The 23,176-nt window shown below is 39.7% G+C and overlaps 1 protein-coding gene across 1 annotated transcript in view; it reads left to right on the top strand.

The window, feature by feature from the left end:
* Positions 1-23,176, top strand: part of cep104 (centrosomal protein 104) — a 117,646-nt gene that overhangs the window by 33,416 nt on the left and 61,054 nt on the right. The window contains 2 exon segments of the mRNA XM_048614904.1: positions 1,851-2,018; positions 16,063-16,236. Coding sequence (XP_048470861.1) covers positions 1,851-2,018; positions 16,063-16,236 — 342 coding nt within the window.

Below are 23,176 nucleotides of genomic sequence, written 5' to 3'. Positions count from 1 at the left end.
GGGTACTAAACGCATTATTCACTATCCTGTCTACCCATGACATGCAGAAACCTGCACCTCAAGGTCTCTGTTTGGCAACACTCCCCAGGACCCTACCATCAAGTGTGTAAGCCCTGCCCTGATTTGCCTTGCCAAAATGCAACACCTCACATTTATCTAAATTAAACTCCACCTGCCACTATCTGCCTATCTGATCAAGTTCCCATTGTACTCTGAGAACCTTCTTCACTGTCTACCACACCACCAATTTGGTGTCATCTGCAAACTTAGCGACCATTCCTCCTGTATACACAACCAAATTATTTATATAAATGACAAAAAGCCATTGTCCCAGCACTGATCTTTGTGGCACAGCAATGGTCACAGGCCTCTAGCCTGAAAAACCACTCTCCTCCATCACCCTCTGTCTCCTACCTCAAAGCCAAAGTTCTTTTTTTCTCTTAAAAAGAAAGAGACAAGTAAAGTACAATAATAGATTGATGTTTAACTTAAAAGGAAATCAAGAAATATTTCATAAATTTGTGAATCATAAAAGGCTTATGACATGAAGAATGGGCCTAATTGAGGAGCAAAAGAATATCTTGCTGCAAAGTGCATAGTTCAGCTAGTAAATGTTTAAGTTGTATGTCTACAGAAGAGGATGTTGCCAATATAGCAGTGTAGGAAGAAGTAGTAGTAAATATTGGGTAGGATAAAAATAGGTAATGAGATCGTTCAAAAGCTAGCAGTCCTTTAAAATGGAAAGGTCATCTGGCCTGAATATGATGCATCTTGGGTTCCTGAGGGAAGTGTGGGTAGTAATGGCCCAAGATGATTTTCATCTGGTACTTGGTTGGTGCCAGAGGACTGGAGGATTGTAGAGTTAAATACTAAAGGAGAGAGGGGTAAACCTGGCCTCAAATAGTTATGACAATGACAGGGGAATGGGATCAATTGGATAGGCCTACCCAAGAGTCTGACAGAACTGCAATCAGCAGAATGGCAGTCTATACTATATCATTCCATATTTCTGTGAATAATAACAAATAAAATGAAATACTAGATTGTACACTTGCATGTAAGCAATAAATATATTTATTACATACATTGTTAATGATGCTAAAATAAATGATGTTATTTGAAAGATGCCTCAAGATTTTAGTGAGCAGTCATTTTCCAACCAATTTACAACCAGGTTCAACAATTGGAATGCTTCTAAAATGATCTATTGCCAAATTGGTGAAGTTAAAGTCAAAAGGAAGTTGATTAAATTGTGATGTACTGTCTCAAACACTGTTAAATTCTTAGCAAAGAGAAACCATGGTGATTCATGTATGTTATTTTGCAAGATTCAAGTTAACTTGCAAGGTAACGGTGAATAAGGATGCAGTTTTGAGCCAGTATAAAGCAAATTTGGAGCTAACTTGTTGGAAACAAATGCATATTTATGAACAAGTAGACTTTTGGATAGTGTAGCAGGTGAAAAAAAAACAGAACTTTCATTTAGGGGTTTAGAAAAATGGTGCTGCAAGGTGTTGGGGGAAGAATTGTAGAATTTACGAAGATGATTTGAAAATCCTTTTCGATTTATACCTGTCTTAAGTTTTATGTTAGGCATGGTTAACAACTCTGTGCTGAATCTCGAGATTGACAGAATCACTGCATTGGAAGTCATAGTCATCTCTGCCATATCTCCCTCCTTCTTCTTGGTAAAGAAAACATCTAGTTCCGTGACTTTGATTATGGAAACCATTTTGTGTATGATTTCTGCACAATTGTACACTAAGGAAGATGAGAGTGAATTATTCATAACCTGAGTTCGTTTGTGTTTTGCTGAGTTAATTTGTGTTTATGCATTTTATTTTCTGTAGGTGACTGGTGCATATTCTAAAACCTGGTCATACAGAGAAGATACTTTACTGGCTGTGTATAAAAAGCTTTCCATGATTCCTGAAGGCACACCCAAGGATGAAGTAAAGAATATGTTGAAAGCAGCAATCTTCCTCATTCGTAGAGCTATGAAGGACAAAGTGTCATCTGTAAGTACTGCAGATCTGGATATGTTCTGTTTTCTTAAACTATCTATTTTGGCCAGTAGACACTTGCTGTCTCTCCTGCTGTCACTCTCTCATTCTACTTAGGTGCTGAACACTCTCGCTCTGACACACACTCCCATTCTGTTTATCGCTGAATATTATTTTTAAATTTAGACATAAGTAGTTGCTTACCTGTTGACACCTGCATCAAGTTTACTCTGTCAGGAATCGCTTGCCGGAACAGTGGTTTGAAGCAGGAATGTAACTGGTGTTGTATCTTAGTTTAAGCTTGTGTTTCATTAATTTGTGTTCAAGTAAACACTTATTGGAATTCTTATTTCAGACCATGATTTTCAGAAGCTGTGAGACCTATGTGGCAGATGTTTTTCACTGAAATATGCAGGTAGATTAATCTAAAAACCAGTGGGAAACTATTCGAGTAAAATTTTGGTTTATGAGCCACTTGAATATACAAAATATGTGCTCTGATGCATGTGGTGAGATGAAAACTGATACCAAGCAAGAAAGGAGGCATCACCAGAGGTGGCATTGAAGAACTGGATTTAACCTCGTCTTTCCAAAATGGTATGGGAGGAAATTTTAAAGAATTAAACTGTGATGATTGGAACCTCTGCCACTTATTCAATAGATGTTGGAGTGGAGAGGATGCTTATAAGGCCAGAGTTGATATTACAGAGAATTTAGGAAAAGATCCTGTGCTGGAGGGGTTTACAAAGTACATTGCAGCAACGTGGCCATGTAGGTATTTATAGGTGAAAGCAAGATCTTGAATTGTAGTAGTTATGAGGCTCTGGTAGATACAAAGTAATCTGCATGAAATAAAATATGAACTCTTTCAGTAGCAGCAAATTATAGTTTGTTTGCCAAGATATTAGTTTTGATGAAACCACTACACTGACCAAAATTAGACATTGTAATAATGTTAAAGACTAAGTAAGCTTTTAAATCAGTAACACTTCAAGCCACCAAGGCATGTGTCAACTGAGACTCTAGAATTGAATCTTTCCAGGTATTTGTTTTCCTTAGTCCTCAGCTCTATCTCTGATATTTAAGATCACATTGGAGAGTGATGCATTCAGGTGCTAGAAGGTTTCCTTCATGCAGTCAACTTGTAAAGGCTGTGGTATTTGTTACAAGATAGGTACAGATCTTGCACTAAAGCAGTACTCTGATGCACATTTGTACTTTGTGGACAAAGAGGGGCTCTGAGATTGAGGTCTCACCCCCACTTTGCCCGCCAACACTTAACAGACAGTAAGCCCTAAGAGTAGAAGTAGGGCCTATCAAGTCTGCACTGCCATTCAATGAACTAATGATCTCCACCTCCACTTTCTTGCTTTCTTCCCCCTTACACTTGATTCCTTTACTGGTTAAAAATCTATCTCGGCTTTCAATATACATAAAAACCAATTTTTTTTTCAATTCTCCTAGTGCCTGTGTGTAGCACAAACAGTGCAGTGCATCCATTGAGCGGAAGTCAATGGCAGTTTTTTCACTGTGTGTTTATTAAGTATGAAGAGTGTCCTTTGTTATTTGACAGTTTCAAACTGGTGAAGAAATTGATTGCACAGCTTAGAAGGAGAAGGATCTGTTTGGTGGTGGCGCTATGTACACCATGTATAGAACGTGTCCAGAAGATGGCATATGCAATTTTTTGACTGCTTTGGCAATTTTTTGTACCCAATTATTTGCTGCTCAATGATTGTATCCTGCATCCAGGCTGATATCTAGAAGTAGACAAAATGAAATACATTTCTTGGTCTATGTCAAGTTAACATAAGAATCAATTTTTGGCATTCGACTTAATTGAGTTCGTCAGGTTAAATCCACACTCTCAGCACTTGATGCCTGAAATGTTGCACAAATGCCTAGATGAGTAGATCTCTTGAAACTGGTCATCTTATAGGCCAAAGTCCACATGTCACTGTTTGAATGGAACCCATCTTGACTTTTTCCAGAATACATTTGAAATTGGAGTTTTGTTCACAAACGTTTCTGGTCATACACTCGTCATAATTGATATGAGTGGAATATTTCAATGTTAGTTGCACAACATTGTCTTTGCCAAATTTATAAACAGTTGTGTTTGGTGATTACAGCCAAATTGCAAAGCACTTGAGTAATTTCTCTTCTGGAAATCTGCTTTCCAGGTGGTCAAATAGCAGCTGATTACATTGAAGGATTGCAGCAATGTCAAAATCACTATTTACAGCAGTCAGAACTACCTTAGGTTTACCATTCCAATAAATACATTAACCGAGATACAGAATCTTCTGTTTATTAATCTTGGCCTTTGAAAAATGCAATACTTCAATCGTTGTCAAGCAGCTTCTCTAAGAATTTGCACATTAATGCTAGTTCACCTTGAATATCATTCAAAACTATGAATGCAATGCAATATAGTGGCTTTGTTAGCATTTTAAGGCAATATTTGTTGATTGGATTGTTGCACTTCCTCACTTGCCTTGTTCACTAGTTGATTGAGACATTGTAGTTTTATGTTATTCACTTAGTGCAAAATGTCTTGACAGACAATTCACTTCACTTCAGAGGTCAAAACTGCCACTCCATCACACTCTGTGACTTTGGCAGGTTCTTCATATTGTCTTCTGTTCACAGTGGACCTGCTGAACATAGTAGACACTATTTTAGAGTCATACAGCACAAAAACGGACCCTTTGGTCCAACTAGTCCATGCCGAACATAATCTCAAACTAAACCAGTCCCACCTGCCTGCTCCTGGCCCCTATCCCTCCAAACCTTTCCTGTTCATGTATCTATCCAAATGTCTTTTAAACAATGTAATTGTACACGCACCGACCACTTCCTCAGGAATTTCATTTCACACGTGAACCACCCTCTGTATAAAAAAAAAAATTGCCTCATGTCTTTCTATTAAATCTCTCTCCCCTCACCTTAAAAATGTGCCCCTCTAGTCTTGAAATACCCCATCCTAGGGAAAAGACAACTATTATTAACTCTATCTAAACCTCTCATTATCTTATAAACTCCTATCAGGTCACCTCTCAACCTCCTATGCTCCAGTGAAAAAAGTCCGTCCTGTCCTAATAACTCCAGCCTTCCATACTCAGCAACATTCTGGAGAATCTCCTCTGAACCCTCTCCAGCTTAATAATATCCTTCCTATAACTGGGCGACCAGAACTGCACATAATATTCCAGAAAAGGCCTCACCATTGTCCTGTACAACCTCAAGATGACTTCCCAACTCCTGTACTCAATGGTCTAAGCAATGAAGGCAAGCATGCTAAATGCCTTTTTTAATCACCCTTTTGAAATGTAATGCAAACTTCAAAGAATAATGCACCTGCACCCCTCAGACCCTCTGTTCTACAACACTACCCAAGGCCCTACTATTAATTGTATAAGCCCTACCCTTATTTGTTGCATCAAAATGCAATACCTCGCATTTATCTGGATTGAACTCCATCTGCCATTTTTCAACTCGTTGGCTCATTTGATCAAGATCCCTCTGTAATCTTAGAAAACCTGCTTCACTGTCTAATATGCCACCAATTTTGGTGTTGTTTTCAAATTTGCTAACCATGCTTTCTATATTTTCATCTAAATCATTTTATATAAACGACAAACAAAAAAGGACCCAGAACCAACCCCTGTGGAACACTGCTTGGTCACAGGTTTCCAGTCCAAAAAGCAACCCTCCACTATTACTCACTGTCTCCTGCTGTTAAACCAATTATGTATCCAGTTGGCAAGCTCACCCTGAATCCCATGTGACCTAACTTTACTAATTAGTCTACCATGTGGAACCTTGTCACAAAGGCTTGACTAAGATCCAAATAAACAACATCTACTGCTTGGCATCATCAAACTTTTTGGTAACTTCCTCAAAAAACTGAATCAAGTTTGTGAGACAGATTTTCCTCGCACAAAACCATGCTGACGATCTCTAATCAATTTTTGCCTCTCTAAATGTCCATAAATCCTATCTTTTATACCCACAACCGAAGTCAGACTCGCAGGTCTGTAGTTCCTCGGTTTCACCTTCCTTTCTTAAACAAAGGAACAACGCTAGACACCCTCCAGATCATCAGGCACCTCACAAGTAGTTATGGATGATGAAAATATTTCTGCAAGGTATCTTGTGAATTCCTCCCTTACTTCCCACAACATTCTGGGATACATTAGATCAGGTCCCGGAGACTTATCCACCTTTATATTCTGTAAGACCTTCTGAACTTCCTCTTCTGTAACGTGAACTGTTTTTAAAACATCAAAGTTTATTTCTCTGCATTCTCTAGACTTCATTTCTTTATCACAGTAAAAACTGACACAAACTATTCATTTAGTATCTCTCCCACCTCCTAGGGTTCAACACGAAGACGACCTCCTTGATCTTTAAGAGGCCACACCCTCCCTCTAGTTACCCTCTTGCCCTTAATGTATTTGTAGAATCTCTTTGGATTATCCTTAAACTTATCTGCCAATGCTATCTCATATCCCCTCTTTGCCTTCCTGATTTCTCTCTTAATAATGTCCCTACATTCTTTATATTGATCAAGAGATTCAATTGAACCAAGTTGTTTATATCGAAAGTAGGATTCTCTTTTATTCTTGACGAGAACCTCAATATCTTTATTCATTCATTGTTCCTTAATCTTACCAGCCTTACCCCTCACTCTAACAGGAACAAAATGCCTCTGATCTCTCGTCATCACATGCTTGAACACCTCCCACTTGTCACACATCATTTTACCTGTGAACAGTCTACTCCAGTCAACTTTTGAAAGTTCTTGTCTCATTCCATTAAAATTTGCCTTACTCCAATTAAAAACTGTAACTTTTATGGAAGGCTTATCCATTTCCATAACCATTCTGAAAGTGATAGAATTATGATCACTAGATGCCAAGTGCTCCCCCGCTTTTACTTCAGTCACCTGCCCTGCCTTGTTGCCCAAAAGAAGGTCTAGTTTAGCTCCTTCTGTAGTTGGAGCATGCACATAATAAAAATTTTCTTGAACACGTTGGACAAATTCTTCACCATCCAAATCTTTAACACTATGGTAGCCCCAGTCAATGTTTGGAAAATTTGAAATCTGCTATTATTACAACCTTATCATGTTTGCATATATCTGAGATCTCCCTATATATTTGTTTCTTAACTTCGCTCTTACTATTGGTGGGGGGGCCAATAGTACAATCCCATCAATGTGATCTGTGCTTTCTTATTCGTAATTTCTACCCATATATCTTCACTGGATGACTTTTCAGAAATATCTTCCCTCATTACAGCAGTAATGTATTCCTTATTCAAAACAACACCTGCCTCTCCTTTCTTGACTCCTTGTCTATGCTCCCTGTAGCATCTAAAATCCGGAACATTGAGTTGCCAATCTTGTCCATCTCTCAGCCAATTTTCTGTAATAGCTGTGACGTCCCAATCCCATGTTCTTAAACATGCCCTGAGTTCATCAGCCTTACCTGTAAGACCCTTGCATTGAAACAAATGTAATTTAGTTCTTCAGAGTTACTACAAACTCTGACTCTTTCTTGTCTTTCTTTTCTAATTGACATGTTGTCCTCCCTTTCAGAACCTTCCTCATCAATCCTTCTGTTTACACTCCTACTTAAAATTTCTGCACTCACTGTCTCCATCAGTATAAAGTCTTCCTTAATGGAATGAGCAAATCTCCCTGCTAAGATATTAGTCCCTTTCCATTTAGGTTAGACCGATCCTTTTTGAACTGGTCTCTTCTGTCCCAAAAGACATTCCAATTGTCCAAAAACCCCAAATCCCTTAAGAATACACCAGCTCTTCAGCCATTGTTTTATCTCCTTTTAACCTTTTCCTTCCCTCGCTTGAGTTTGGCATCGGGAGTAAACCAGAAATTACTACTTTTAACATTCTATTTTTTAATCTTCTACCTAACCTCTTGAATTCACTCTGTACTGCTTTAAGCTTTTCCCTAAAAATGTCATTCCTACCAATGTGTACAAGAATTTCTGGCTCTCAATCTCACCTTTAATAATATGCTTGAAATGTTTAAAGACATCCTTAATCCTAGCGCCAGGAAAGCAACAAACCATCCTATTTATGCTCACTGCCACAGAATCTCTTGTGTATGCCCCTGATAGGAGAGTCCCCTATAAAAATAATTGTATTAAATCTTGTCAAAATTGCCAAACATAAGAATCATTCCTAGTGTCCAATAACTGACTGCCCCTTCTATTTTCTCCTGAGACTATCCCCTTCCACAGTTCCAAAAACTGCCTATTTGATAGAGGAATAGCCACTGGAGCCTTTTGAACTACCTTCTTAACCTTTCCTGACAGTCACCCATGTATCTGACTGATCCTACTGTGTAATAACTTTTCTAAATGTACTAGCTCTTAATAACATACTAAGCTTAAAAAAAAAGGATGTTTCAATAACACATGTAAACTAGCTTACATTACCTGCAGAAAATAAAGTTAAAATGGAAAACATTAAAAATATGTATCAAATGTATAAAACTTAAATGAAGTCACTCACTTCATTGATTAATTGGATAAAAAATGACTCCTCTTCAATAAATGTGGAGCTGGAGGAACACAGCAGGCCAGGCAGCATCAGAGGAACAGGAAAGCTGACGTTTCAGAAAATGGTATATATCACCGATTTTCTGAAGAAGTGTCCTGACCCGAAACGTCAGCTTTCCTGCTCCTCTGATGCTGCCTCGCCTGCTGTGTTCCTCCAGCTCCACACTGTGATATCTTGGATTCCACCATTGGCAGTTCTTACTATCTCCTCTCTTCAATAACTTCATTGAAAGAAAAAAGATTTTCTCCAGAGCCAACCACATGTAGGACTCTCTGGAACAAAAACACAACTCTTTATTTAAAAAAAACTTCAGCTTTTCAAAAAATAACCTTTTGAAATGTAAAAGAAAACCCTCTAAAACTCATATAGACTTTTTAACTTCTGAATTTAGAGAAAAAAGAACCTCAGCCATTCACGGTAGACCCTGAAAAGCTTGTTTTTAAAATAAAGTCTTTTAAAAAAAAATCACTTTTTTTTTAATTGGTGTTTAACAAATTTTGTACTGAAGTGTCTGTAACTCATTAACTATTAATGTATGAAAATGTGATTTCCACAATTCATCCAGGAACTGTTTCTGTATGACAAAGCTTTACCAATTCAAAGGCATAATTCTTATGCGCCAGCTCTCCGTAATTGCTGTGCAATGTCATGAAGTGCTTGCACGGATCGCGAGAACACATTCACCTTTGTTTTAAGTGTGGTATAATGGATTAGCATTTTCACCATATCAGGATTGTCTTTTTGTGCTGTGTACTCCACCTTCGTCTCATAATCACCTGGTGTTTTGGTAACCATTCGTAAAATTCCACATTTGGTTTGGTTTTGTAAATTAATAACAGCATCTCCTCTATGTGCTATTTGCCTCAAATGCTGCTTTAGGTAGTCCAATTTCCAATGGTAACACTTTTTCCCCATGTTGAACTTCCATCTAATGTTTGCTTTTGAGCAAATAGGGCATCATCTGTTTCATAGTAAAAGAAGATCTCAGCAATTCGTACTTTCTGTTTTAATCTTAGAAAGCCATTCCTTTTTGAAATGTCATGGTATACCTTTCCCCAGGAGCTTGAGGACTCACTTGTATTTTTTGGACTCTTTTTATTTTAATATTTTAAACTCTTCATATCAAGAAAACAAACTTTTCTAAAAGAAACATACAACTTAACTACTTGCATTCCATGATTCCACTGTCTGGACTGACCATCAGCTTCTTTGACCTCGTGCTCCATGAATCTTCCTCTATATTGAATGTAAACTCCCCAGGCTGGGAGTTCTCATTCCTGCAGCTTTTGATTGGAGTTAATATGCTGTAATCTCTTGAGTTAACCTCCAGCTGCTTTGTTGATCACAACATGCCTGGAGCCTCAATAAATGCCGTGGAAACGATTGCATGACCAAGTACTGACCAATTCTGATTGAAGGTGTGGACTTGTGAAGGTTTAGGGTGTGTGGAGGATCAAGGGCCGTTTGTTGCCGGGTGTGTGCAGAGGATCAAGGGACATGCTCGGGTTTTTTTTTTCTGCGTGTGGCCACACGGGGCAATTCAGAGGAAATACAGATAGCATCTCAGCCTCTACAGCCCTCCCTTCACTCAAGAATTCCATAGTTTCTCCAGTCCCCGAGAAGAAATTCCTTCTCATCTTTGTCTTACCTAGTGATCCTTATTCTGAGATTATGCCTTCTGGTCCAAGACTGTCCCACGAGAGGTTATAACCTTTTAACATCTACCCTGCCAAGCCCCTTAAGAATTTGTATCTTTCAATAAGATTGCTTCTCATTTCTCTTAAACTCCAAGGAGTCCAGGCCCAACTTCTTCAACCTTTCAGTATAAGAAAGTACCTCTATCTGGGCTCAACCAAGTGAACCTTCACTGGGGTACCTCCAATTCTGGTATATCTTTCCTTGGGTAAGGGGAAAAAAACTGTTCAGTGTTCCAGATGTGGTCTCTAGTGCCTTGTATAGTTTTGGCAAGATTGGCCTTTTTTTATTTTCTGCTCCCTTTGAAATAAAGGTCAGCATTCCATTTGTGTTCCCTGTTACCTGCTTTTATGTTAGCTTTTTGAGATTTATACACAAGGATCCTCAAAACCTTCTTTACTGCTTTCTGTTGCATTCTTTCATCATTTCAATGATATTTGGCTCTTTTATTCTTCCTGCCAAAAGTTTATAACTTTATATTTTCCCACATTGTATCCTGTCTGCCAATTTTTGCTTAACCTTTGCAGAGTCTCTTGGCCATCCTCACCGTTCACCTTCCCACCTATTTTTGTTTAATCTGCAAATTTATCAATGTACATCACTTCAATATATCAATGACTTGAATGACAGAAGTAATTGTGGCCCTACCACTGTGACGCTACATTAATTACACGTTGCCTTCCTGAAAATGCACCCCACCCCATCTACATGATCCTGTCTTTGATTTGGCCAATCCTCCATCTATGCTAATGAACTACCCCCAATACCATGGCTTCATCTGATGATGTAGCCTTATGTGCAGCATATGATTGAACATCTTTTGGAAATCCAAATATGTTGTGTCTCCTGGTTTGCCTTATCTATCCTGTTTGTTAACTCCTCAAAGAATTCTAATACATTTGTCGGCGATCATTTCCCTTTCATGAAACCGTGCTGATTCTGCTTGATTGTGTTTCTACAAGTTCTACTATTGCATATTTTCATATAAAACTCCAGCATTTTCCCCATGACATGTTAACCTAACTGACTTCATTTAACTTTTGATTGAGGGTGTTAATTTGGCAGTTTTCCAATCCTCTGGAACTTTTCCAGAATCTAAAGATTCTTGGAAAGCTATTACCAGTTCATCCACACTCTCTATAGTTAGTGTTTAAAAAAGTATTAGGATGCAAATCAATACCAGAAAATAAACCCTGAGCACGGGATTAAAAAAGTGTGGGATTAAACTATCTGTTGTGCACCATCTGATGGTATTGAAATCAGCTTGCTCGTTTGTATTGCTTACCCAACAGATAAATAGCCCTAATTTTTTAAAAGGCTAAATGTATTCTGAACTGCACTTTCCTGTCTAGTAAACAAACAAGCTTAGCATGGAAAAATGTTTGACTTTCTTTGGGCAGCAACTGCAGCTTGTAGCATGAACTGATTAATTCCGTGTTTGTCGCCTCTTTACCACCACAAAGTCAGTTTTATGTTGGAGATAGTGATGTCAGCCACATTAATTGATTGTGAATTTCTGAGAAATCGAGAATTAATGAGGACTGTTGTATACCTGCTAACAGATAATTGTGATTTGGAAGTTTATTTATTCTTTATCCAATGAAAGAAAGAGATTGGAGGGAGAAAGTTGCTATTTTTAATTTGCACTTTTTGTTTGAAAATCCAGGCAAAAGTATCTTATGATTTGCCACTGGAGGTCAGCAAAGTACTTACTTTTTCATGTCAAGTTCATTAAAATTTCAAGGAAACTGGATTGTACAATCAAACCATCAACGTTTATAATCTGAGTAGAGCACAAAAGGGAATTCTATTCCAGTTTAGATTCTTTGGACTTCAGCTTTCCTGATTGTTCTCCTGTTTCCGCTGCAGTCTTTACTCTTATTTTACCTGCCTTGGATGCTGTCTCTGTCCTTCATCCCCTCCTCCCATGTCCCTCTCTCTCTCTCTACCCCTCACGATCCTCTGTCTGACCCTGCAGCCCATCTCGCCTTTGAGCTACCCAGAACCAAAAAAAAAGGTTTGAACTAACACATTAAATCTCTTACAAGTTATTCTGAATTGCTACTTGATTTTCAGATCCTATGATGAACGTGATCTCCCATGACATTGTTCAGAACTGATTTGAAGCATTATTATTATTATAATGATAAGCTGCTTGACTTTGTTCCTTTAAAACCACTGCTTAAGTACTACTTTGGAAAGTTTGGACACCCACATATGATGCCAATTAGATGATTGTTGATTTATGCACAAATTTCTAACTTTAAGCCAGTAACGCTTGACATGCAATTCATGTATTAAATTTGAGAGATGTTACTGAATCTGTGCTGGTATAATACAACATTGTATTCAGTATTGCAAAAGTTTTATGTTTCTTTGTTATTTCATAGAATCCCTAGAGTGTAGAAGTAGGCCAACAAGTCTGTCGACACTCTAAAGAGCATCCCTCCCAGACCCACCACCCTACCCTATCCCTGTAACTCTGCATTTCCCATGGCTAATCCACCTAGCCTGCATATCCCTGGACACTATGGGCAATTTAACATAGCCAATCCACCTAACATGCACATTCTTGGACTGTGGGAAGGAAACCCATACAGACATGGTGAAAATATACAAACTCCAAACAGGCAGTTGCCTGCGGCTGGAATTGAACTCGTATCCCTGGTGCTGTGAGGCAGTAGGTATAACCACTGAGCCACTGTCCCGCCCTCTTTCCCATGATAAACATTTTAAAAATTTAATTACTAAAATTGTTGATAAATCTCATGCATTCTTGCACTGGATTAGGGATTAAGAGGAAAGAATAAATCTGCTGTAATACTCAGTTTCTGTTAAAATGTGTGGCTGCTTCATTCACTGTCTAGAGACAGCAAGAACTGTAGATGCTGGAGTCACAGACAGCAGTGTGGAGCTGGAGGAACACAGCAGGCCAGGCAGCATCAGAGGAGCAGGAAAGTTGATGTTTTGGGTCAGGACTTTTCTTCAGAAATGGGGTGGGGGAAGGGAGCTGGGTAATAAATAGAGGAGGGGTGGGGCTGGGGAAGGTAGGTGGGATGGTGAAAATTGAATGCAGGTAGGGAGTAGTGGAGATTGGTCAGTGGGGTGAATGGACGGGTAGGTGGGAGAGAAGATGGACAGGTTGTGTCAGGTCAGGGAGGCAGGGATGAGGCAGGTGGTGGGTATATTTTAAAACTGGTGAATTCTATGTTTTGGCCATGGGGCTATAGGCTTCCGAGGTGGAATATGAGATGTTGTTCCTGCAGTTTGCAGCTGGCATCATTGTGGCACTGGAGGAGGCCCAGGATGGACATCTCACCCAGGGAGTGGGAGGGGGAGTTGAAATGGTTCGTGACCGGAAAGTGTTGTCATTTGCCACCTACAGAGCTCAGATGCTGCAGGAAACAGTCTCCGAGTCTACGCTTGGCCTCACTGATGTAGAGGAGGCCATATTGGGAGCAAAAGATACAGTAGACCAAGCTGACGGATGTGCAGGTGAACCCCTGTTGGATATAAAAGGTTTGCCTTGGGCCTTGAATGGAGGTGAGGGAGTAGGTGTAGGGGCAGGTGTAGCACCTCCTGCGGTTGCAGGGAAAGGTGCCAGGTGTGGTGGGGTTAGTGGGGAGTGTGGAGCGGACAAGGGAGTCATGGAGTGAGCAGTCCCTGTGAAAGGCAGATAGGGGTGGGGAGGGAAATATCTCTTTGGTTGTAGGTGGCAGATATGTGATAAGGGGATGTGTGTGTCTGTAATGATATCCGGACCTAAATTTTGATGTCTCGCATTCAAACTTACAAAGCAGACTTAAGTTTTCTTAAAGCGGTAATTTACACCTATCGGAAAGATATTTTATTCTACAAGTTGTTTGATGTACATTTTATTTCAATCTCAAACTCTTGTATTGTGCTGGACGACAGTAGCCCCTACTCCCCTCCAAACCATACACATGTGATTTGCTGTCTAATTTGTAAGTTAATTGCATCTGTTGCAGAAGAACATTAACATCTCTTTTGAATGATGGGACAGAGGACCACATTCCTAAGTTTCCACATGACACAATAATAGAAGATGTTGAAAGCAGTGTAGATGCAAGCAGAAAGTAGCAAATTGGTAAAATCAGTAAACGGACAAAATGGCAAATGTGTGCGCATTAACCTGGACCCATAAATGATAGATAAGAGTAGTTATAAATATTGAAAAACAAGTCATGGTCCCTGTGATAGATCATGCTTTTCAGTATCCATCGGGTAGAAGTTTATACTCCATCTGTACAAAGTTCTGGTTTGACCACACCTGATGGTCTGTGACACTAATTAATAGAAAAAAAGCATTGGGCTTGGAAGAGTGCTGCTTAGATTTATCAGATCGATACTTGGATTGCCAAAGGTTATATTCCCTTGGATTTGGAGGTCAAGGCTATTTGTGTTGTTTGGGGAACTTAGACCTTGGGCACATAGCCTAAAAATTAAAGCCAGAACCTCAGTAGAATGAGTAATTGATCCTAGTCCACAGGTTAATTTAAAATCTGAGATTAAATCTATCAATCATCCGAAAGTATGAAATGGTTTGGACAAGTTCGGTTGAAGAATATAGTTGCAGAACATCCGTACTCTGATTAAATGATAGAACAGGCTTGAAGGATGAAATTGCCTACTCTGCCTCCTATGTTCCTTTTAGTAATTCTATGACAGTTGAAAGTCTTTAGCACTCTCGTCATCAAAAAATAGTGGAGGCAGGTTTTTAAAAAATATTGTTGAGCCAGAGTTTGGTATATTTTCGATAAGCAAAGGGGTGAAAGGTTGTCCTGGGTTTGCAGAAATATGCAGCTGAAGTTAATCAGATCAGCCATAACGTTACTGAACAGCAGAGCAAGCTTAAAGGGTTGAGTGGCCCACTGCTTCTAATTCATCTGTTTGTATATGTTTATAATTGGTCAATGCGCAAGACAAGCTGCAAGAAGAATGAGCACACTGTGACAGCTAACACTGTTGTCATCTTCCAGTTTAGAGTCTCTGTCACCTCGGTTACTAAATTACTTGAAATTTCAGAAATCTCTCAGTCTTTTAAGCTTCTTCACTTCTTTTTTAACCCTCTTATAGACTTCACCGACTTTCTGAAAACTCCAATTTGATCTGTATGTCCTTACTATGATCTGCCTGTACTGCTTGTAAACAAAGCTTTTCACTATACTTAGGTACACATGGCAATAAATCAATTAATCAATTCCCTTCACATCATTTTCTGTGTATTGTGTGCCCCACCTGGTGTCTGCAAGCACTTCTGCATTTGAAAGAAAAAAGTTATCCTCCCAAGTGTAAGCTGTAAAGAGGGTAGTAACACTTTGGGGAGGCATTAGTTGGTGAAGTGGGCAAATACTTCTCAAACAAATTAAATGCAAAGAAAAGTGAAGTGGTACATTTAAGAAAGAGTGAAGTGAGACAATATAAGTAAATGATACAGCTTTAATGGGATTGCTGGAATGGAGAGAGACTTATGGATTATTTCATGCAGCATCAAGAGAAATTGATAAAACTGTTAAAAGACCTACAAGACTGTTGTCATTATAAATAGAAGCAAGCGATATAAGAGCAAAGATTTTATACTAAACTTTGATAAAACTTTGATTAGGAAGGCCTCGAGTTGCAAGAAACACCTGATGACTTGACTAAACAACCAATAAAAATGTTTCTTTTATAAAGCTGTTTGTGATGAGTGTAAATCTTTAGTGTAAAATTTAAGTAATTTTTAATTATACAATCATACTCTTCCTAGGTTTTTCAAGCATCTCTGAAGTTACTAAAAATGCTGGTTACACAGTATATTCCAAAGCACAAGCTGGGCAAAGTAGAAGTCACACATTGTGTGGAGAGATCATTACCCATTCTCCTTAGCAAGACTGGTGATGCCACAACACATCTTCGAGTGGCTGCAATGAATTTTATCCAGGTAAGCCAGCAAATATCCTGTCATACTTGTTTACTATAGCCTTCTCAAAGGTACTTATAAGCAAGACACTTCCTGATTGATAAGTCCAGAAAATGGATTTAGTGTTTGCCACGACCAGAAATTTGACACTTTCATAAATCTGACACTTTCACAAATCTTCACATTGATTTTTTTTTTCATGTGCTCTGTAAGCAATGCAGAAAAATTTGTGTTCTAATTTCCTTTGAGATAAATTGATGAAATGGGTTGTAGGGCCATATGAACGTAGGAACAGGAGTAAACCATTCAGCCCCTTAATCCTGTTCCACCGTTCAGTGAGATCTTGGCTGATCTGTGGCCTAACTCTGTATAGGCCAACCTTTGGCTCATATCCCTTAGTGCTTATCAAAAGTTTATTATCTCAGATTTAAAATTAACTGATCCTGCATCCGCTGCTGTTAATGGAAGAGAGTTCCAAGCATCGACAATTCATTTTGTGTGGAGAAGTGCTTCCTAACATCTCTGAACAGTCTGGCCCTACTTCTCAGACTAATTCCCTTAGTTCTAGAATCCCCAACCAGTGGAAATAGTTTTTCTTTATCTAACCTGTCTTTTCCTGGCAATATCTCAAACTTTGCTCAGATCACTTCTTAACCTTCTAAATCCTAGAGAAAACAGGCCAAATTTGGGTAATCTCTCCTCAACTTAACCTCTGAAGCCCAAGTATCATTCTTGTAAACCTACACTACTCCCTCCAAGGCCAGTATATCCCTCCTGAGGTGTGGCTTCCAGATCTGCTCACAGTACTGCAAGTGGAGTCTAACCAGGGTTTTGGGTCTAGGCCCGAAACGTCAGCCTTTCTGCTCCTATGATGCTGCTTGGCCTGCTGTGTTCATCCAGCTCTGCACCTTGTTGTTTTGTATAACTGCAGCTTCTCTCTGCATCCTTATACGCTAGCCCTCTGGATTCCATTAGCTGTCTTGATTATATTCTGCACCTGTTTGTGACACATCAATGATCTATGTACTTAAATCTTCAAATGTCTTTGGACATCCAGTGTATTTAACTTCACACTACCAAGAAAGTACCCATATCTATCCTTTTTTGTTCCAAAATAGATGATCTCACACTTGCTTACATTGAACTCCATCTGCCACAGCTTTGCCCATCCACTTAGTCTATCAATATCCCTTTGTAATTTTTTTGTCTACAATGCCACCTTATTTTTGTGTTATCAGCAAATTTGGAAATATGACTTTGTGTCATTATCCAAGTTATGAATAAATAATATGAATAATTGAGGCCCTAATACAGATCGTTGCAGGACACCACTGGTCACATCCTGCCAAGTTGAGTACCCACCCATTAACCCTATTTTCTCTTACCAATTTTCCAGCTATATCAGTAATTTATCCTCCGTTCTGTGGCTTTGGTTAATAGTCTCTCATGTGGGACTTTATAAATGACTTACATAAGTCCATATTAAAAAAAATCCATAGACATTCCCCTGTCCACTGCCTTATTTAGAACTTCAAAAAATTCAGTGACTTTTGTCAACCATGATCTACCTCTCATGAATTCATTCAGGCTCTCCCTGATTAAGGGAAACGTTTCAAGGTGTTCAGATACCCATCTTTGATTATAGTCTCCAAAAAAATTCCCCGCCACACATGTTAGGTTAACTGATCTGTAGTTCCCGGGTTTTCCTCTTTTTTTTCTTCGTCCTTCTTAAAAAGTGGAGTGACACGCACTTTTCCAATCCAGAGGGACAACTCCTGTATCTAGCGAACTCTGAAAGATTATAATTTGAGCACCTACAGCTCCCCTATTTCCTTCAACGCCATTGGATGGAAACTGATAGGTCCCAGGGATTTGTCACTCTTTAATTCCATTAATTTCTTTGTTACAGATTATTTTCCTTAGGTTAACTTTATTCAGTCCTTGTTCCCAATCCACTAGCTTGCTTGGGGCTTGGGGCTTGTGGCAAGCCATCCTTCCTTGACAAATACTGAGGCAAAGTAATTATTCAACGTGTCTGCCATTTCCCCATAATCATTGACAATATCCCCACTTTCAGTCTTTAGTGGGCCAGCATTGCTCCTGACCATGCACTTTCCCTTTTATGTAATCGTATCATTTCTTTTTATGGATTTTGATGTCCCTAGCAAGTTTCCTCTCATAATCCCTTTTAGTGGCTCTTACAAGCTGCTTTGTAGCCTTTTGCTGATATTTGTATCTTTCCCATTCGGCGGGATCTACTGTTTTGCCTTTTGGTAAGCTTTTTCATTTAGTTTTATGCTATCCCTTATCTCTTCAGTTGTCCATGGCTGATTTTTTTTTTCTGTGAACTCTCAATACTGTCAGTTAACATTTTCACTGAAAATGGTGAGTACATTATTAATGCAATGCAATAGAAGTGGTGACTTGTGGAGGGTAGCCCTCCGTAAGCTTGTGACTTTTCTCAAGCAAGTAATTATGCATGTGATTGGTGTTAATTGATCAGTTAATTTATTAATTAATTTAAAGCAGAATAGATTGTACAACATGGCAGTCAAACTGTTAAGATGCATTCATAGAGTCAAAGAGTTATACAGCACAGAAACAGACCATTTGGTCCAACTTGTCCATGCCGACCAGCTATTATAGAACAGTACAGTACAGGCCCTTCGGCCCACGTTGTTGTGCAGACCTATTATCCTACTAAGATCAATCTACCCTGCATACCCTACATTTTACTATCCTCCATGTGCCTAGCCAAGAGTCGCTTAAAAGTCTTTAAATTATCAGATTCCACTACCACTGCCGGCAGCGCATTCCACACGCCCACCACTCTCTGTGTGAAGAACCTACCTCTGACATCTCCCCTATACCTTCCTCCAATCACCTTAAAATTATGCACCCTCGTAATAGTCATTTCCGCCCTGGGAAAAAGTCTCTGACTATCCACTCTATCTATGCTTTTCATCATCTTGTACACCTCTATCAAGTCACTTCTCATCCTTCTTTGCTCCAATGAAAAAAGCCCCAGCTCCCTCAACCTTTCCTCATAAGACCTGCCCTCCAGTCCAGACAGCGTCCTGGTAAACCTCCTCTGCACCCTCTCTAAAGCTTCCACATCTTTTCGATAATGAGGTGACCAGAACTGAACACAGTATTCCAAATGTGGTCTAACCAGGGTTTTATAGAGCTGCAGCATAACCTCACAGCTCTTAAACTCAATTCCCCTGCCAATGAAAGCCACCACACCATACGTCTTCTTTACAACCCTATCAAATTGGGGAGCAACTTTAAGGGATCTATGGACGTGGACCCCAAGATCCCTCTGTTCTTCCACACTGCCGAGAATCCTGCCATTAACCCTGTATTCTGCATTCAAATTCAACCTTCCAAAATGAATCACTTCATACTTTTCTGGGTTGAATTCCATCTGCCACTTCTTTGCCCAGCTCTGCATCCTGTCAATGTCCCGTTGCAATCTCCAACAGCCCTCCATACTATCCACAACTCCACCAACCTTCATGTCATCAGCAAACTTACTAACCCAGCCTTCCACTTCCTCATCCAAGTTTATAAATTTATAAAGATCACCAAGAGCAGAGGTCCCAGAACAGATTCCTGTGGAACACCACTGGTCACTGAGCTCCAGGCTGGATACTTTCCATCTACTACTACCCTCTGTCTTCTATAGGACAGCCAGTTTTGTATCCAGACAGCTAAATTTCCCTGAATCCCATGCCTCTTTACTTTCTGCCTACCATGGGGAACCCTATCAAATGCCTTGCCAAAATCCATATACACCATACCCACAGCTCTACCTTCATCGATGCGTTTTGTCACATCCTCAAAGAATTCAATCAGGCTTATGAGGCATGACCTGCCCCCCTCAAAGCCATGCTGACTATTTCTAATCAAACTGTGCTTTTCCAAATAATCATTAATACTATCTCTCAGAATCCTCTCCAAATAATTTACCCACCACAGAAGTCAGACTGATCGGTCTGTAATTTCCAGGATTATCCCTATTCCCTTTCTTGAACAAGGGAATGATATTTGCCATCCTCCAATCTTTTGGTATACTTCAGTATCCTAAACTTATCTAGTCCCATTTGCCAGCATTTGGCCCATATCTCTCTCAACCCTTCCTATTCATGTACCCATTCAGATGCCTTTTAAATATTGTAATTGTACCCACCTCCACCTCTGGCATTCCAACATGCACCATCCTCTGCATGAAAAATTTGGCCGTTCGGTCCCTTTGACTCTTTCCCCTCTCACATTAAACCTATGCCCTCTAGTTTCAGATTCCCCTACCCTGGGGAACAGACCTTGGCCCCTCATGACTTCATAAACTTCTATAAGGTCACCCCACCCCCGCAGCATTTGATACTCCAGGGAAAAAGCCCCAACCTGTTCAACCTCTCCATTTAGCTCAAATCCTCCAATCCTGGAAATATCCTTGTGCATCTTTTCTGAACCCTTTCAAGTTTAACAACATCTTTACTCTAGCAAGGAGACCAGAATTGAATGCAGTATTCCAAAAACAGCCTCACTGATGTCCTATACAGCTGCAACATGATAACCCAACCATTCTACTCAGTACATTGACCAATGAAGACAAGCGTGCCAGACGCCGCCTTCACCACCCTGTCGATCTGTGCCTTCACTTTCGAAGAACTGTGCATTTTCTTGAAGTTAATTGTCATTGAGCAAACCTGACCAAGTAATAGAAAGGAATGAGGCGCTATGTAATTCACATGCACAAGTCAGACAGTTATGAGGACCAGATTATAGCAGATGCAAGGCTGACTTAATATGAACAAAGTGATACAGGGATCCTATTTATCCCAGTGTAAGAAAATAAATTCCTATTCTTTGGGAAATTAAGTTGAATAATTGTACCCTGTTACAATATTGCACACACTTTAGCAAAGATTTTGATAGATTTACTGGTCAAAAAAATCTCAAATTTTCCTCTCATTGTAAAACCAAAACAGTGATTACCTTAAACACATGGGTGAATGCCTGCAAGCAATAATACAGGTTATGTCTAAGCACCCCAAGATGAACATATCGTAAAAGGTGAGTTATGAGAAGCAGTGTGGTAAGGCAGCTATTATGGCTCCCCTGTTTAGACATGAAATGCAATCTGCAAAAGATGCACGACAACAGCTGTAAAAACAGTTACAGCAGAATGGCGGGCAGCTTGTTATTGTTTGTTTTTGAGATCATAGAAACCCTACAGTGTGGAAACAGGCCAATTAACCTAACAACCACCCCTCCAAAGAGCATCCCGTCCAGAACCATCCTCCTTCCCTTTCCCTATAGCCCTGCATTTCCCATGGCTAATACACCTAACTTACACACCCCTGGACACTACGGGCAATTTATCATGGCCAATCCACCTAACCTGCACATCTTTGAACTGTGGGAGGAAACTGAAGCACATGCAGACACAGGGATAATGTGCAGACTGTACACAGGCAGTTGCCCAAAGGTAAAATCGAACCTGGGTCCCTGTGAGGCAGCAGTGCTAATCACTGAGCCACCATGCCGAGATGTGAATGTTGCCCATTCTGAAATATCCTGGAGAAAGCAGTGGTGGTGAGCTGATTTCTTTAATTACTACAGTCCTTGGGTGTAGTTATACTCTCAAAACTTGGTGGGCGAGTTACTTCGAGGATTTTGACTTGCACCGTGAAGGAAAAGCAATTATTATTGCTTTTCCAAATCAGGATGGTAGATGGCTTAGCAAGGAAGTTGTAGTTGGGATGCTCCCATATATCCGCTACCCTTGTGATTCTAGTTGGAAGAGATCACCAGTCTAGAAGGTGCTTTCAGAGCAACCTTGATAATGTACTGCAGTGCATGGGGCAGATGGTATGGAAAATGATGGCTAGTGATGCTGTTGAACTTCATGGGATCTGGAGTCAATGTTGAAGACTCCTTGGCAACTCACTTTCGACTGTCATGCTGTGCTGCCAACTCTGTGGGTCTATCATGAATGTTGCTGGTGGTGTCTGGGAAATGGTCATACTCATTGAATTGTTACTTACAGTCTGAATGAAAGTTAAGTTGTTGCATTTCTCACCTGTGGAACAGCTTTACCATTTTTTGTCACAAGAAGTTTGCAAGTTCAACAGGTGTGAGTTTCCCACTGCCATTTTCTGGTGTCTAGATTGGTACCAGTAGGTCTGTCTGTATGTCTTTATTCCTCATTTTAGTAGCTTCATTACAACAGATTGGATTGCAGGGCATTGCAAGGACAGTTGAAAGAGTCAACCAAATGCTGAGAGTCTGGAGTTAACTATAGACCAGACCAACTAAAAGCCAATTTCCTTTTCTAACAGATATTAGTGAACCAGATTGGTTTTATGACCATGTCACCATAAGACTAACTTCTGGTTTCAGAAATTTATTGAATTCAAATTTAAAATTGCTATGTTAGGATTTGATCTGATATCCCCAGAATGTTGGCCTTGGCTAAGGATTGCTCGTCCAGTGACGAGAGCAATACATCAACATCACCTGATGTATGCTTTGAGCTGGAGAATGTAATATCGTCAAGTCTCTAAATCTTTTCCTTTTCAAGTCCACCAGTACTGCAAACCAACTCCTTTGTAGAGAGACTGCAAGAAACCGACTTTGTGACTTGGAAGTTCACACCTTCAAGAGAATGCTGCAATAATTCGAGTATATAACTTTATCTGATTAATTCACCTGACAACACCTAGGGAGCGAAATACCTCCTCTTTGCCAGACATAAGTTTTTCCAAGACAAGTCAATCATGTGAACTAAAATTTAATGATTTGTTCATAACTGGTAAAACTGGCTATCTTGTGAGCGCGGCTGACAAATCTAGCGTTGATGCATCTCCTTACAGCTTGAGAATCTATGTCGAGCCGAGGGCAGCGACCTTCCAGAGGGGTCCAAGTTGATTCTTTCTTCTTTGGTCGCTGTACT

This window comes from Rhincodon typus, chromosome 31, assembly GCF_021869965.1.
Source record: "Rhincodon typus isolate 14 chromosome 31, sRhiTyp1.1, whole genome shotgun sequence".
Classification (NCBI taxonomy): domain Eukaryota; kingdom Metazoa; phylum Chordata; class Chondrichthyes; order Orectolobiformes; family Rhincodontidae; genus Rhincodon; species Rhincodon typus.
The sequence above is the reverse complement of the archived record's forward strand: the minus strand, read 5'-3'. Positions and strand labels throughout refer to the sequence as shown.